Source organism: Panthera pardus, unplaced genomic scaffold, assembly GCF_024362965.1.
Source record: "Panthera pardus isolate Hobbes unplaced genomic scaffold, ASM2436296v1 HiC_scaffold_11, whole genome shotgun sequence".
Taxonomy (NCBI): Eukaryota; Metazoa; Chordata; class Mammalia; order Carnivora; family Felidae; genus Panthera; species Panthera pardus.
Window position 1 is genome coordinate 97,641,288 of NW_026526666.1, and position 16,367 is coordinate 97,657,654.

The 16,367-nt window shown below is 46.3% G+C and overlaps 1 protein-coding gene across 1 annotated transcript in view; it reads right to left on the minus strand.

The window, feature by feature from the left end:
- Positions 1 to 16,367, minus strand: part of VPS13D (vacuolar protein sorting 13 homolog D) — a 257,047-nt gene that overhangs the window by 236,214 nt on the left and 4,466 nt on the right. Inside the window, 6 exon segments of the mRNA XM_019461427.2 lie at positions 136 to 306; positions 1,972 to 2,076; positions 4,575 to 4,691; positions 7,957 to 8,037; positions 8,136 to 8,326; positions 11,422 to 11,499. Coding sequence (XP_019316972.2) covers positions 136 to 306; positions 1,972 to 2,076; positions 4,575 to 4,691; positions 7,957 to 8,037; positions 8,136 to 8,326; positions 11,422 to 11,499 — 743 coding nt within the window.

The window sequence follows — 16,367 nt, forward strand, 5'->3', positions numbered from 1 at the left end:
CAGCCATGGGCTCATGTGCACTTCCTTTCCCACTACGGGCTGTGAAGTATCGAGACCCTTCTATCAAAGTGCTTCTTTCGCCCCAGTTACCGGTCCAACAGGGAGAATATAAACCACTGGGAAGAAAGAGAGTACCTGAGACAGTTTCAAGGGGATGGTCTCCAGATGAATATCACATTCAATGCGGGGGGTGTGTCGCGACCTCAGAGGTTCTTTGGAGCAATTTCTCTTCAAAAGAGCAGATGCACACACAGGTTCCAGGATGTAGTGATGATCGCGACTCTCCATGCTCTTGTCCATGGCCTCCTGGGTGTGACAAGAACGTCTGTCATTACAGCAAATGTTTTCAGGATCAAGTTACATGCTGGTAGTTATCTAATCTAGGGGATATTACCTCAGAATCCAAAATCAAGATAAAACAGGGAACCTAACGCTCTCTAGCATTTCTCCTAAAGTTTATTTATTTTGAGAGAGAGAGAGAAAGAGAGAGCAGGGGAGGGGCAGAGAGAGAGGAAGACAGAGAATCCCGAGCAGGCTCCGCGCTCACAGCACGCAAGTCTCAAACTCACAAACCTTGAGATCATGACCTGGGCCGAAATCAAGAGTCAGACACTTAACCAACTGAGCCACCCAGGCACCCCATAAAGTTCTCCAGCATTTCTTTAAAAATTTATCTGTATTTCTGATTAGGTAAAATGTTCACAAGGTTCAAAACTGAAAGGCAAATAAAAGGTGAAATCTCTCCTTCCGACTCCATCCACTAGCCACCCAATTATTCTCCCCAGAAGCAACCAATAACACCAGTTTCTTATGTATCCCACCAGAGGCATTCTGTGTATGTTCAGAGAACTCAATGGTTTTCTGGCTTTTTAACTATTCTCATACAAATGGTACATATGCTGTTTTACCTCAATTTTGTAAACTTAACACTAACTCTTAGAGACAATTCTATATTCATCATAAAGATCTTTGTTCTTATTTTTTATAGCTGTAAATGGCTCTACTGTATGGATGCACAGTACTTATTTAATTGAATTAGCAAAACAAAGCCATTCTGTACAACAGCATGCAAGCCAAAGAAAACCTTGGGTGAGGGGAAAACACGAGTCCTTTTTCTCCATTCCACTTAAACCACCTACGATTTCTTTACTGAAGATTAAACTCGGAATTTTTTCTATCCTTCACAAACAGTAATACTTTATGTCCCATGTTTTTAATGACTTTCTTAAGTATTTCTTAAAAGAATACCACCAAAGGGCAAGTGTCAACATTTATATAAGAAAGCTCTTCTTTGAGAATCACATCTGGTGCTTCGTTCACTTAAAATCTGGATGTCAAAGGGCGCCTGGGTAACCCAGACGGTTGTTGAACGTCCAAATCTTGATCTCAGCTCAGGTCATAATGTCAAGTTTCATGGGGTGAAGCCCCACATCAGGCTCTGTGCCGGCAGTGCATAGCCTGCTTGGGGTTCTCTCTCTGTCCTTCCCCAGCTCACTCACTGTCTCTTACTCTCTCTCAAAATAAACTGAAAAAATTAAAATAAAATCTGGATGTCAAAAAAACCCACAAATAAATAAAAAATAAAATGAAAATCTGGAGGTCAAGTTTGTGATGGCTTAAAGACTAGATAACTATAACATGTTAGATGCCTACCGTGGAATACTGTGCAGTGGTCAGAGGCAATGAACTAGAAATATGAACAGCAATCTTGATCGATCTTAAAAACACAGCTTTAAGTGGAAAAAAAGAAATCTACAATGCAATATAAATGTGAAACATACCCCAAAGACTACATATTGTTCAGCATTACATGCATACCAAGTTCCTCAAGCAAACCCACTTGAGCATGGATGCCGATGGACGAAGAGTGGGATGGGATGAGGACCACAGCCACAGAGAACAAACACCGGCGTGGCAGGGACCCCACACTCCGGTGCTGTGTTCCAATAAAGCCTTCTGCCAGAGTCATACCTGTAACTCCACCTGAGGCAAATCCCCCAATAAAGTGCAATCGACATCCCAATAGATGCTAAACTCTGCCACATCTAGTTGTTTTTTCCGCATTAACTTCTGTACCTGGGGTAAAACAGGGAAGAAAATAAGATGACTCTTCATTCACAAACTCCATTCACTCATTCAACAAACCACTTCTGAGGAAGCATGTGTCAGGCACTTGGCAAGGTGCTGGGGATACAAAACTGAATTAAAACATGGGTTTTGCTCTTACGGTTTTCCAAATCTAGCTAACTAGGGAGACAGGCATGGCACAATTTTAATCAAGCAGAGGGAAAGCAGAAGAATAGAGAAGATGCTCTAAGCAAACAAAAGCGAAAATGTCACCGGGTAAATAAGCATCAAAAGACGGGTATGTTTCTAGCACAGGGCAGGAGGGAAGGACGGGGACACGTGTCAGAGTGCAAGGTCCACCGTACGAAAGGCGTGATATCTTCAGAGGATGGGGACTACATGTGTGATGGGAGCGCTGTCCTCTCGATGTGGGGGCAGCACTGATACACAGGCACGAACACATATGTGGAGTGGGGTGCTAAGTGCTGACAATACCCAGGTGTGCTGGGTTAAGTGGTTTCCCTCCCCCAAAAACTTCATGTCCTCCTGGAACCTGTGAATGGGACATTATTTGGAAATAGGGTCTTTACTGATGTAATCAAATTAAAACGAGGTCATACCAGACGAGGGTGGGCCCTCATCTAATGACCGATGTCCTTCTGAGAAGAGAAGGCAGACACACGGGGGAGGAAGACCACACGACAGAGGCAGGGATGGAGTGACGCACCCACAAGCCACGGAATGCCGAGGTTAACCATCAGAAGCAAGGAGGGGCAGTTTCTCCCACAGAGCCTCCAGATGGAACCGACCCGGCAAACACCTTGATTCCGGACTTCAGGCCTCCAGGATTAAAGAGAATAAATTTCTGTCGTTATAAGCCATTTTGTTCATGGTAATTTGTGAAGGCAGCCCTAGGAAACGAATACACAAGGAAAGGAAGCGGATGCCGTACTAAGGAGTCTGGACTTCACACTCGAGGAGCCATGGAGCCATGGAGGGTTTTGAGGTAGGCATGCACCAGGCTTAGGTATCTGTTCTGTTCAGAAACAGAACTCTGGCAACACTGCAAAGTAGAGCCTTCCCCTTCGGTGTGCTAGAGAAAACGAATCATGAGTGGATCGAGAAATGAGCAAGTTTACAGGCTCCAGTTACATTTCAGAAATATCTGCCTAACCACCTCCAGCCTCAAGCAACCACGAGCACTTGCCCCAGCGCCCTGTACAAATAATACTGTATTTCCGTGTGGGCCGTGATGTGGAAGAGACTGGGAAGCGCCGGTTTAGAAAGAACCAAGGGCCTGGGATGGAAGCAAGGGGATATTTTACCCCTGGGATGGAAGCAACGGGATATTTTATCAGCCCGGGCCAAAGTTTACAGGATCCTGAAGTGAGACGGTGGCCGTGAGGATACGAGGAAGGGACACATGTGAGACCTTGTGCGAGGGAAACTGGCAGGGTGCTGTGAGCAGCTGGATATGGAAGTCGGGGAACGGGAAGCAAAAGGAGGGGCCCGGGTCTCTGGAGATCAGGGCAGTGGCTCAGGACACACGCTCCGGAGCAGGGACGGCAAGCTTCCACAAAGGGCCAGACAGCAAACGTGAAGAAGCCTTCACGGACCGTGGAGTTGCGGTTGTAACTGCTCAGCTCTGCCCACCGGAGCACAAAGGCAGCCCTGGACGACGTGTAAATGACGGGTGTGGCAGTGATCCGGTAATCGTTTACAGACAAGAAGGGGGCGTGGGGGGACTTTGCTCTCCAGTCCACAGTTTGCAAACCCCCACTTGGCAGCTGGGCCACGCAGCTTCAGGACCTGGCCCTTCCACTCCATCGCCGTGCACCTCCGCATCCTAGGCTGTGTGTAGGAGGAGGCTGACAGAGGTGTGGTAAAGAGCACTGAATATTCAACGAGGTTAATCATGTGAAGCGCTAAGAAAAGTGCCTGGCATGGGAAAGGGCTCAAAAGAGGTTAGTTTCGTGTGTTTTAATACTCCTTAACATGTTAGAGAATAAAGGGAAAAAGCCGGTTTCAGGGACGCAAAATGGGCCAATGGAACACAATGGGATAATTTTGGTTGTGACACTAAAACACCACAGAGGTGCCCCGCAGGTAAAGCCCATGAGCCAGGAGGCCAAAAGGAGGTGGAGAATGGAGTTCAAGATGTGGAAGGCACCGACAAGTATTCCCAGAGGATGGCTGAATCTGTGAAACAGAGAGTTTACCCCCAGAGGTGCACACAGTATGAGAACTCAGTTTCTTCAGGCACAAGATAAATGGGGCCGCATCGACGTTGAACGGATGAGCGAAGTAACAAAAGTCAGAGAAAATGAGCCATTTTCCTATTTTGGTAAATTAATCTGTTGGCACAGACGAGAGGCGCGCGCAGCCGCCCAAGAACGTGGTGAGGAAGAACGCAGCCTCCTTTACATAACACGAAACGACGAAGGCGGGACCCCAAATTCCCTAAAACCAGTGCTTTCTTCCTGGTTAGCAGGCCAGTTCATACTCACAGGCTCATTCACAGCATTCTGCATGGACACATTCTTAATACAGACGCCAAATGCAAAAGGATGGGACGGATTGGTGACGCCATCTTCAAAGCGCAAATGGACATCTTGGATTTTTAACTGCAAGGGGGAGAAAAAAGGAAAATGCACTCTGACATGTGCTGCAGGTAGAACACCACAGGGAGACGTCAAACCGCCCTTGAGCATTTAAGTAAACTACGGCAGGTAGTTTACACAAATGCTCAGGGCACACACACCATTCCAGAAGACCCTTTAAAGAAACATTCAAAGAAACACCACTGGATCTAGAGAACTGGCCCGCCCTCTCCTACGATACCTTAATCTTGCCCCAGCGTCCCGGCACCTAGACTCAGGAACACCAGGAGGGCACATACACTTTGTACCTGTCTACTTCCCCTTGCCCCTGCCGGTGGGCTACAGAAAAGGCACTCTGCTTCAGTGAATTAAAAATCGTTAACAGAAAGCGAAAAGACAACCCATAGGGTGAGAGAAAATATTTGCAAATCATACATCTAATAAGGGACTAGAATCCCAAAATACACAAGGAACACTTGCCACCCAACAGTAAACAAATAAACCAGGGCACCTGGATGGCTCAGTCAACTGAGCGTTCAATTTGGGCTCAGGCCACGATCCCACGGTCATGGGATCAAGCCCCACGTCCAGCTCTCCACTGAATGTGGAGCCTGCTTAGGATTCTGTCTCTCTCCCCCTCTGCCCCTCTCCCCGGCTCACACTTCCTCAAGAAAAGAAAATTTAAAAAATTTTTAATAATTAAAAAAATAAAATAAACCAGTGTTTTCAATGGATAATGGGATCTGGATAGACATTTCTCAAAAAAAGATACACAAGCGGCCATAAGCACATGGAAAGATGTTCAACATTAGCCATTAAGGAAAGGCAAGTCAAAACCACAGTGCGGTACCACCTCATACCCACTAGTCTGGTTATTATCAAAAGATAGACAGTAACAAGTGTTGAGGAGGATGTGGAGAAATTAAAAAGCTCATACGTTATATGGTGAAATTGTAAAACAGCACAGCCCCTTTGGAAGACAGTCTGTCAGTTCCTCATGAAATTAAACACAGAGTTACCATATGACTCGACAATTCTACTCCTAGGTACGTACTTAAGAAAACTGAAAACATATATGCACACAAAACCACATACACGAATGTTTATATCAGCATTATTTACAATAGCTAAAAAGTGGAAACCACCCAAATGTCCATCAACTGATAAGCAGATAAACACAATGTAGTATAGCCTGAAAACCGCAAAAACCCTCAGTGTGAATACTCCATTCAAACTCCTGCACTTTGAGGAGGTTTCTAGCAGCCTAAAGCTGCGTGCCTGGGACATGCCGGCCTCCTCCTGAGTTCCCGTCTGGAAAAGCTCAGGGCTGTTTGTTCCAGCCAACGCCTGACAATGGGTCCCTGACCTCCCTTTCTTAAAAGCATTGACCCAGAAGGGCTTACAATTGTGAATCCTTTCTCTGTCGCTATGACATGTGTGTGTGTATCTCCTACAATCAAGGACATGAAAGCCGTTCCTCTGAAACGTAATCATCAGGAAGGAGAGGCCCTGTTCCTCTGAAACGTAATCATCAGGAAGGAGAGGCCCTGTCTCCCAATCTCTGTGGGAGCACAGAAGCCCAGCCAGCAGATACAGCTGGCCTTATCACATTGACACTGACCTTCTAGAATTCTTCACCTGAGCCCCCCCGCCGCCCCCGACACCGATCCCACCTCACTCTCTCTTTAAAAGGCCCAGTCACCTCTGTGCAAACTGGGACAGAGCTCTGCTCCTGCCACTTCTGTCAGTAGTTACTGGATAAAATCTGTTTTCACTGCTTTAACTAACATCCAGCTTCGTTTATCTTTGACAATCCATACACGGGAACACTTTATTCAGTCTTAAAAAGGAATAAAGTGCTGGTACGTGCCACGACACAGACGAACCTTGAAAGTATTATGCCAAGTGCAAGAAGCCAGACGCAAAAGGCCACGTGATGAACGATCACACGGATAGGAGCTGTCCAAACCAGGCAATTTCCATAAAGAAGATAGATTAGAGGGGGGCTAGAGGGAGAGGAGAAATGGGAGTAGCTACTAAGTGGGCATGAAGTTTCTTTTTGGGGTAATGAAGGTGTTTTGGAATTAGAGAGTGGTAATCTAGGCACTTCGTAAATACACTAAAAAACACTAGAGTGTACATGTTAAAAGTCTGAACTTTATGGGGCGCCTAGGTGGCTCAGTCAGTTAAGCGTCCAACTCCAGCTCAGGTCATGATCTCATGGTTCGTGAGTTCAAGCCCCACGTCGGGCTCTGCGCTGACAGCTCAGAGCCTGGAGCCTGCTTTGGATTCTGTGTCTCCCTCTGTCTCTCTGTCTCTCTCTCTCTGCCCCTTCCTTGCTCGTGCTCTGTCTCTCAAACATTAAAAAAAAAAATTTTTTTTCAGTATGAACCTCATGGAATGTTAACTAAATCTCAATAAAGCTATTATTAAAAATAAAAATGAATTATTTAAAATTAATGAAAGCCAAAAAGAAATTTAAAAATACAACTGCCTAAAACAATTCAAAGCACTCACCTCAAATGTACCAATCTCTTTGTCAACGTTCTGACAGTTATGAAACCAGCAACCTCAGACTGCATCTTTGGGGGAAGTGGTGTACCCTGAAGCCATTTTGGCCTCTGTCACCTTGGCAATGCAAGAAAACCCCAGATGTAGTAATAAGTACAGCCTTACTCTTATGGCATTCATGAACATCAGTGTGGACCCTGATCTAGTTTTTGAGGACAAAACAAAATTGTAATTAAAGCAGAAAATGTGGCCAGCAGCCCGAGCACCTGCCACCTCATCAACCTGCCACCAGAAACGTCAGTGAGAGATGAAACACCTCAGTGGGCTGCTCGCAATTCACTACGCCACCCACTAGAAACCACGTATCCGACCTCTCTCATCGTACAGAGGAAGAAACCGAGACCAGAGAGATTAAGTGATTTGCCCTAGAAGAATCAGTCACGAAGGTGCAGGTCACCCGGCTTCTTAGGAGGTACATCCTGTAGCAAGGAAGAGGGCGACACTCAAGAACAAAGTGAAGTGCAAGGTGAGTGAAAATGAAACTCCTACTCGCACGAGCCGGAGCAAGAAAAACCTGTGTCTGCCCAGGGCTGGAGGCTTGCTCTTCAGGTTTCCCTCCCGGCACTGCCTATAAAAGGGCACACCTGAGCAGCCAGCCGTGGCACCGCATACCCCGCGTCAGTTAAGCCCACGAGAAACCAAGTACTGAGGAGCACACACTCGTCAGCCTGAGAAGTCCCTGGCGTGTTCATACTTCATAAAAGTCAGTAGGACTTACTTCGATATTCTCCACAATTCTCGTAACTACTGAGGCAGTGACTGAGTACCAGTAGGACTCCCCCTTCCGCTGGCGTTCATTCTACAAAGGAAAGAGCGAGGGTTAGCCGCGTCCAATGCTCTGCTCACACGCTGTGCCTCGCCGCAGCTGCTCGGGTGGCCGAGGGGGGTGTGGCTTGCCTTCCATCTGTCCTCCAGGGCTTGAAGTAGAGCCTTCTTGCGCTCCCTCTCCAAGAGCTTCTCCTTCTCATCATCGAAATCCTCTAGCTTTTCAGGGGCTCCAATTAAGTGAAGGCTGGAGATGGAGATCACCCAAGGGTCCACGTGGGGGCGGTAAAAGGGAATCTGAAGAGTCACCTTCCCAATCAAGCCTGGGAAAAGCAAAATCTCGTGAAATGCCGATACACAGTGTTGGTACTTCTTCCTATTTTTCTGTATTCTTCCAGTTTTCTGTAAGAAGCATTAGTACTTTTACAATGTATTGTTTAATCTACGAAAATAGGCAGCAGGTTCTCGTACGTGGGAAAAAGAAGTTAGTACACTGACACCTGTAAGAACAAGACCCAATAAACTAGAAGGTGGAAAAAGTGCAGTGACTTCACCCTATCAAATGCAACACCTCTCCTCTGCGCAGTGCCTCCTCCCCAACTAACCTACATCTTAAACGACGTTGGGGTGTCTTTCTCCCCATAGCACCCGCACAAGCCTAAGAGCACTAAACTCATTTCTCGTTGGTTATTAGCTGGCTGGTTGAGAAGCACTTCTTGGGAGTCACCGGGCTTATGATATGTCCGGTCTTGAACATACCAACTGCAGCGCGGGCGGTCCTGCAGTGGCACTCTGTTGAGAACAAATTCTGATCCTTCAGGAGAACACAGGCTGATGCGAAACTAAATGGCCTGCTAGGACCGTGAAAGGATTTTCCCAGTCCCACCATGTCTAGCCGAGCTTCCTAGGATACAGGCCTTCTTTAAAGACAATTAGTAAAAGGCATGTCCTACTAACAACAGTGCATAAAACTATCTGAACTGGTGGCACCTGGGTGGCTCAATCGGTTAAGCATCGGACCCTCGATTTCGGCTCAAGTCACGATCTCACGGTTCATGAGTTCGAGCCCCACGTTGGGCTCTGTGCTGGCGATGCAGAGCCCGCTTGGTATTCTCTCTCTCCTTCTCTCTCTGCCCCTCCCGTACTCTCTCTCAAAATAAATAAATAAACTTAAAAAAAAAAACAAAAGAATATCTGAACTGTCCTAATGGTTCTCAGAGATCCACACGGCCCAACTAATATTGTATCTCTGAAACATATGTTATCAGAAGGTGATCATTTCCCTCTAAGATCTAGAATTCAAGTAGGATTGACCTGTTAAAGATAAAATATCATTAACACCAAGTGACTGTGTAATCCAGTAACAAGTTAAGAAATGTGACAACAAATAATGAAAAACATTTTAATTTGGATTTTATCTAGAAAAATGAAAGTAAGTTTTTTTTGTTTTTTTAATTTTGGAGGGAGCTTTATTGGGAGCTCTGGGTTTCTTTTTTTTTTTTTTAAGTAGGCTCCACACTCAACATGGGGCTTGAACTCACAACCCTGAGATCAAGAGTCACATGCTCTACCAACCGAGCCAGCCAGGCACCCTGCAAGTAAGTTTTGTATATTTAATAGTTAATACTATAACCAAAACCATATACCAGTTTTCACCACAAAGAGTTTAACAATAATTAGAGTGCAGTCGCAATTCTAACCTAAATCAATTGGGAGGAAGAGGCATATTTGATAGACGACAAGCAAAATATAATTTCTGTTACATTTCATTTAATTTTTGCAGAATACAAATAGGGTCGTTTTTGCAAAAATATGAGAAAACCTCATCAATTTCCTCCAAGAGCCTCTCTGAATCCTTTGATACTCAAATAATAACTCTTTTGGAAACATCCACAGTATCATCATTCCAGAGTTTAAGATTCTAATCGGTCAGGGTCTTTGCCATATGATTCTGGCAGTTCACCCATCACTTGAATTGACTTCAAGAAAGTCTAAATCTTTTACAAGATTTCTATCTTATTTCACCTAGCAACTGATTTGCATTGTACTTGCATTTTATTTTAATATAAGTATCCAAAAATAAGGGAAAGAATGACATCAACAGGCTATTATTGAATGATGAGTGGTGTCTGAATAGGGACTAATTTTATACATGGTCATTTAACAAAGAATGTAGTTGTTTTTTGTTTTTTTTTTTTTTTAAGATTTTATTTTTAAGGGGCACCTGGGTGGCTCAATCAGTTGAGTGTCCAGCTCTTGGTTTCGGCTCAGGTCATGCTCTCACGATTCATGGGTTCAAGCCCCAAGTCGGGCTCCATGCTGACAGTGCAGAGCCTGCTTGTAATTCTCTCTCTCTCTCTCTCTCTCTCTCTCTGCTCCTCCCCTTCTCTCTCTCAAAATAAATAAACTTAAAAAAAAAAGAAATTAAAAAAATATATTTTATTTTTAAGTAATCTCTACACCTAGTGTGGGGCTTGAACTCACAAACCCAAGATCAAGAGTTGCACGCTCCAAATGAGCCAGCCAGGTGCCCTAACAAAGAATATTTTTATTCCATGACCATTCTTGTTTCCTTACCAAACCTGCAGAACTCCTATAATAACTGCAAAAATCTATGAGTGTGCCAGGCATCGTTCTGAGTAATTTTAATGCATTAACTCACGTATTCCTCTCCACAACCCTCTGATGTAGGTACAACAATTATCCGCTCATCTTAAAGACTACGAGGCACACACAGAGTTGTGAGGGAACTTTCACAAGGTCACATAGCCAGAGAATGGCAGATATGGAATATACACCCAAGCACACTGCTCCAAAGCCCACCTTTCATTCAGTAAACTGTCTCTCCATAATATAAAGAATTCTCCAAAAATAAGAACTCCCTGTATCTAGAAGTTCTTTAAGAAACATAAGAATCACCTGGGGATGCTTATTAAAAATGCCGGTTGGGGGCGCCTAAGCGGGTCAGTCGGTTAAACGTCCGACTTTGGCTCAGGTCACGATCTCACGGCTCGTGAGTTCGAGCCCAGCGTCAGGCTCTGAGCTGACAGCTCAGAGCCTGGAGCCCACTTCAGATTCGGTGTCTCCCTCTATCTGCCCCTCCGCTGCTTGCACTCTGTCTCTCACGTTGTCTCAAACATAAATAAACATTAAAAAAAATTTTTTTTTTTTAAATGCCGGTTCAGTGACACTCCCTTGCCAATTCTGATTCAATGGGCCTGGGGAACACCTGACCTCCCCACCACCACCCAAGGTCATCCTGATAGACAAGGCCACACTTTAGGACTGATCTACAGTCTATACTTCCTATCCTGCCTCTTCCTGCTCAAACAGAGCCAAACTCAAGGGCTCTCAGTTTTCACATCCCAAGCAGTATAAGACTCAAAACCGCCTCTCTCGGCCTTAGAGGTCCGCATACCAGCTTTGACTTCAAACGGTAATTCCAGCTCTTTCAAGGCATCTTTCTTCAACGGCAAGTTTTCCAACTCAACAGCACCTAAGAAACAAAAACAACATCATGAAATGTTCATGCAGCAACTGCAGTAGGTGCCTACTGTGTGCATATCATTGCAGGTTAAAGGGAAAGTCTTCCATCTCCACCCAGCTATAAAAAGCCAGGAGCAGCGCCAGACTAGCCTATGGACTTTATCTGACTACTTTCCTGACCATCCCCCTCTGACAGCCGAAGGCTTGCCCGAGGACGAAGGGTTTAGCCTGGGATCTTTTTCTATAATAAGCCAGATAGTAAATATTTCAAGCCTTATGGTATCTGTTGTATATTCTCTCTGTTGTTGTTATTGTTGTTGTTGTTGTTTACAAGCCTTTAAAAATATAAAAGCGACATTCTCGGTCTGGATTTGGCCAGTGGCTAGGTTGCAGACCCCGAGTTTAGACGAGTTTAGATGCATGTTCAGCAGAGAACCATTAACATCTGAATCACCTGGAAAGAAATGCAGGCTCCTGGGCCCCCTGCCCAGACATCTCTGGGATTAAAACAAGAAATCTGTGATTTTTAACAAGCTCCTGCAAACCCCCCACTCCCCAACAAATGGGTATATTGCACGCAACATCTGAGAGCCCCTGAGTTAAAGTTGGTCGTCAAAAGGAGCTGCACTCCCTTCTGGAGAGACCAGCTCCACATGTTCTCCTCCATATCTCCACTTGCAGGCTTAATTACCTGTCAGAAAGCAAAGAACAAACCACCGCTGAAGGTCCTTGTCAGACCCAGCTTTTATAGGACTTAAACCTAGAGGTCCAAGATGTCTCTGAAGCGACTGAGGCACAGTCAAGAGGGAGCGGCTGACCTCTCGCTCTCCCAGAGGTGACTCCTCAGTGTGTAGTAGGCACTGAGCTGGCCACTGGGAATGTGAAGAGAGGAGGCAGGGCCCCATCCTAAAGGGCGGAGACAGGCAACATTCTACAAAACTGCACGACCTCGGGCGATTTCTGAGAAAAGGGAGTACAGACGACAACCACCCAGCAACCATTAACTGGTACGAGAACTCAGAAGAAAGGCAAGCAAGCCAAAGACAAACTAATACAAGAAACAATTATTTTTTCCTTTAAATGACTGTTCAGAACTTGTGGGTAACTGGCTTCTAAAGAAGTATTCAAATCTAGCAACTTGGCAGATGCTGAGCAAATGCAAGCAGCTCATGTTTTAGACTTTTGCAGAAACGTATCTACGTGGGTCCCCACAAAGCTTAAAGACCAACCAAAGAGCTGCGGTGCCTGGGTGGCTCGGTCGGTCAGGTGTCCAACTCTTGATTTCGGCTCAGATCACGATCTCATGGTTCATGGGATGGAGCCCCGGGTCGGGCTCAGCTCGGAGTGCAGAGCCTGCTTAGGATTCTCTCTCTCTCCCCCTGTCTGCCCCGCCCCCCACCTCTCTCTTTCTCACACACACTCAAATAAGTAAATTAAAAATAAAGACTAGCCACAAGGAGAAGTTAATAACCCCGAGAGCCCGGATGCAACCCTATTTCCACATTTGGGGAGTAAACGATCATAAGGGGGGAGGGGGACATGAAACATGTTCCTCAACAGTTGAAACTGACTTAGAGGGGGAAAGTATATCATTTCTCCTTCTTCTGAAGAGCGTCATTTGTGATTTGAATCATCTGCCCTGTTTTTCAATACCCACATCTGTCACAAAGGCAGGTGGCTGCTATCCACCTGCGGGAAGTGGAAGGAGTTGCAGGCAGTCCACGCCGGGAAACATTAAAGCACAGAGGGCAAGAGAGGTGGTCGAGGAAGGAGAAGAGACCAAGGAAAGAACAAGAAGGGCCGCTCAAGGCGAGTCAATAACAAAGGAATCAGACAAAAGGGTGGCAGTGGAAGCCTTCCAGTCGGAAGGCTCTCTGATTCCCCACCCACTCAAATGTGTACCCACAACTGGCCCTGCTGGGAAAGGTCCCTCAAGGGACCCAGAGGAGGTGAGCACTTTATAAATGAGAGCGCTGTTCGTTTATTTCCGGGCAGATAACACACAGGCTTATTCCTGGATGTCTCATTCAAAAACTCCTCAGCTTAGTTAGGCTACCAAGAAACAAAGTCCCTAGAACTGGGGTAAATCTAGGGGCCGGCTGCTTTTCAGTCATCACCAATGACTACTGAATTCTCCTCCCTCGGCTCTGCGTCACTTAAAAAGCCAGCCTGAGCGGGGCACCTGGGGGGCTGAGTCGGTTAAGCATCCGACTTCAGACTAGGTCATGATCTCGCCATTCCGGAGTTCGAGCCCCACATCGGGCTCTGTGCTGACAGCTCAGAGCCTGTTTCAGATTGTGTCTCCCTCCCTCTCTCTGCTCCTCCCCTGCTCATGCTGTCTCTCTCTCTCTCTCAAAAACAAATAAACATTAAAAGAATTAAAAAAAAAAAAAAAAAAGAAAAAAAAGCCAGCCTGAGGTTCAGGGCTTATAGGAACAAAAAGGAGAGGGAGCCAAAGTGCTGGGTCACAAATAGAGATATGCCCACGGCCCGAAGTCCTGCCTCCCCGACATGACACCAGCAGCTGCTGTCTTCTGGCCCCAAACCATCCCAAACACGCCCTGCGAGCTTTCCACCTTCGGCCTGTGCTCACAAGCTTCATGCTACCCGCAATGTCGTGACCCGTCCCACGCCGCCTATCGAGACCCTGCACTGCGGCCTCCTAGGGTCCTACGAACAGGATGGACGACCCCCCTCCTCGGCACCCCACTGCACTCTGCCTGTGTCTCTGGTATAACAAGTTACTACCTACTGCCTTGTGTTGCTGTATCACTTCTGTCTCCCCAGCAAGACAGCAGGTGTCCAAGGGCAAGGACCACAGACGCGGACGTGGAACAGGAACAGTAATAGCAGGTACCACTGAGTGAGATCTGACTGGTGCCAAGCACTCGATACGCATCGCCTCATTCAATCCACACAACAACATGAGGAACACTATTATTTTCTCCATTTCAACGTGAGGGACGTTAGGCTTAGAGAAACGCAATCTGCTTGAAACTCACAGAGCCGCTGAGCAGCAGGGCTCGAACCCGCCCTAGATCTGCCTGATCTCAGCTGGCAAGAGGCGCAGCGGGTGGAGAGGAGGCCTAAGTAACTTGCTCACGGTCACAAGGAGCTTGTGAGTGGGGAGACCAGGCCCAGCCCCTAGGCCTGAGCTCCTAGAATCTCCTCCTGTCCCCGCTCTTTGTATCGCCCCTTAGCACAGAGCCAGACCCAAAGCAGGCACACAACGGTGTCTGCCGAGTGGCTAGACAAATAACATCTTATACAAATTCTCTCTCTCTCTCCTTCAACTACTTGTACGCTATTTACAGTTTCATTACTTTCAGTATGTTGTGCACAATCCACGCTTGAAGTCCAACCCACGCCAATCATAGGCTGACGATCGTGACAGTGGAGGATGATGGTAACTAACATCGACTGAGGGCCCGCTGTATGCCAAGAACGGTTCTAAGCTACTTGACCTATATTAATGTGTCCAGTCCTCAGAACCTCATGAGACCGTTAATATTCTCTCCGATTCACGGACAGGAAGAATTTGAGAATTCATGAAGACTTGGAGTAAGTTGCCCAAGTTACTGGTAAATGGAGGAAATGGGATTCAAAACCAGTCCGGCTACAAAACCCATACTCTTGATCACTATGTCCAGCTTCCTGGCATCTCCCAAAGCATCTCGCATACTAAATATCTCCAGATGGACTGAAATAACATTCTTATTCCCATACCGTAACCCCTGCCTCCAAACACTGCTTTAACTATAACTGCGATGCCCCAAACTTTCCTAGCCAAGCACTGTGATGTGCTTTGAATCTGTAAGGACGGGGCATCACACTAATACCGGTTAGGAAAGAAACAGTATTTTTTTATTCTGCACGGAGAATATTTTTAAATGGGAAATAAGCATAGAAAGGCAGTCTGAAGCACCAGAGAGATACACATAGTTGTCGTTACAAAATAGATTCTAAAACTGAGATTAGAAATCTGTTATTAGTATAGACTCTAGTACATCAGATACCACACATTTCTATTTATTCATTTCTTCAGCCAACATCCTCTTACCACATCACTCTTGAAAGAGCTGGCTCTTTTATTAGCAAGGTTATGGTTTGCAATTCCCTTTCTCGGCCCTGTTTCCTGGCCTGTGCCACCTGGTTAGCTTTGTAGCATATGTATGAGAACTTCAGTAAGTGACCAGAGAGGTGAACTCGACACTACTCTCATACTTTGAACACATCCTCTTCCCTGACAGGTTGGTCACTTTCACCTTGCACTCGGCAACTCCCTTCTAAGGACAGAGAGGAAAAAGGTCAGGACAGAAGTTAAAGATTAAGAAAAAACCCACTTCAGTTTCCAGTGAAGGGCGGGGGGGGGGGGGGGGGGGGAGGGGTGCTCCCCACAGCCTGTGGCTGCCAAAATCCTTTCACTGGTTCAGATGGGTCAGGAAAACCTGCAAAGCAATACTTCTGGTGACAGGTGAACCACTGGCACCCTATTCTCAGATGCCACAATAGGAACCACTGTCATCTCCGCTAACCTGTCCCGGTCCACCGGCCAAAACCCACACCCCCAGAAGGTGAGCTTTCCACCATATTTGAGATCTGTTTCCCACTTTCTATGATGCTACATGATTGCAGACTCACTTTATCTCCTCTCTCTAGATTGTTCAAATGTTCCATTGTGAGTTGAGCACAAAGAACTTAAATTAAAACAAGGAGAAGGGGAGGGGCGCCTGGGTGGCTCAGTCAGTTGAGTATCCGACCTCAGCCCAGGTCATGTTCATGAGTTCGAGCCCCACGTCAGGCTCACTGCTGTCAGCGCAGACCCTGCTTGGGATCCTCCGACCCCTTCTCTCTCTGCCCCTCTCCCATTCATGCTCT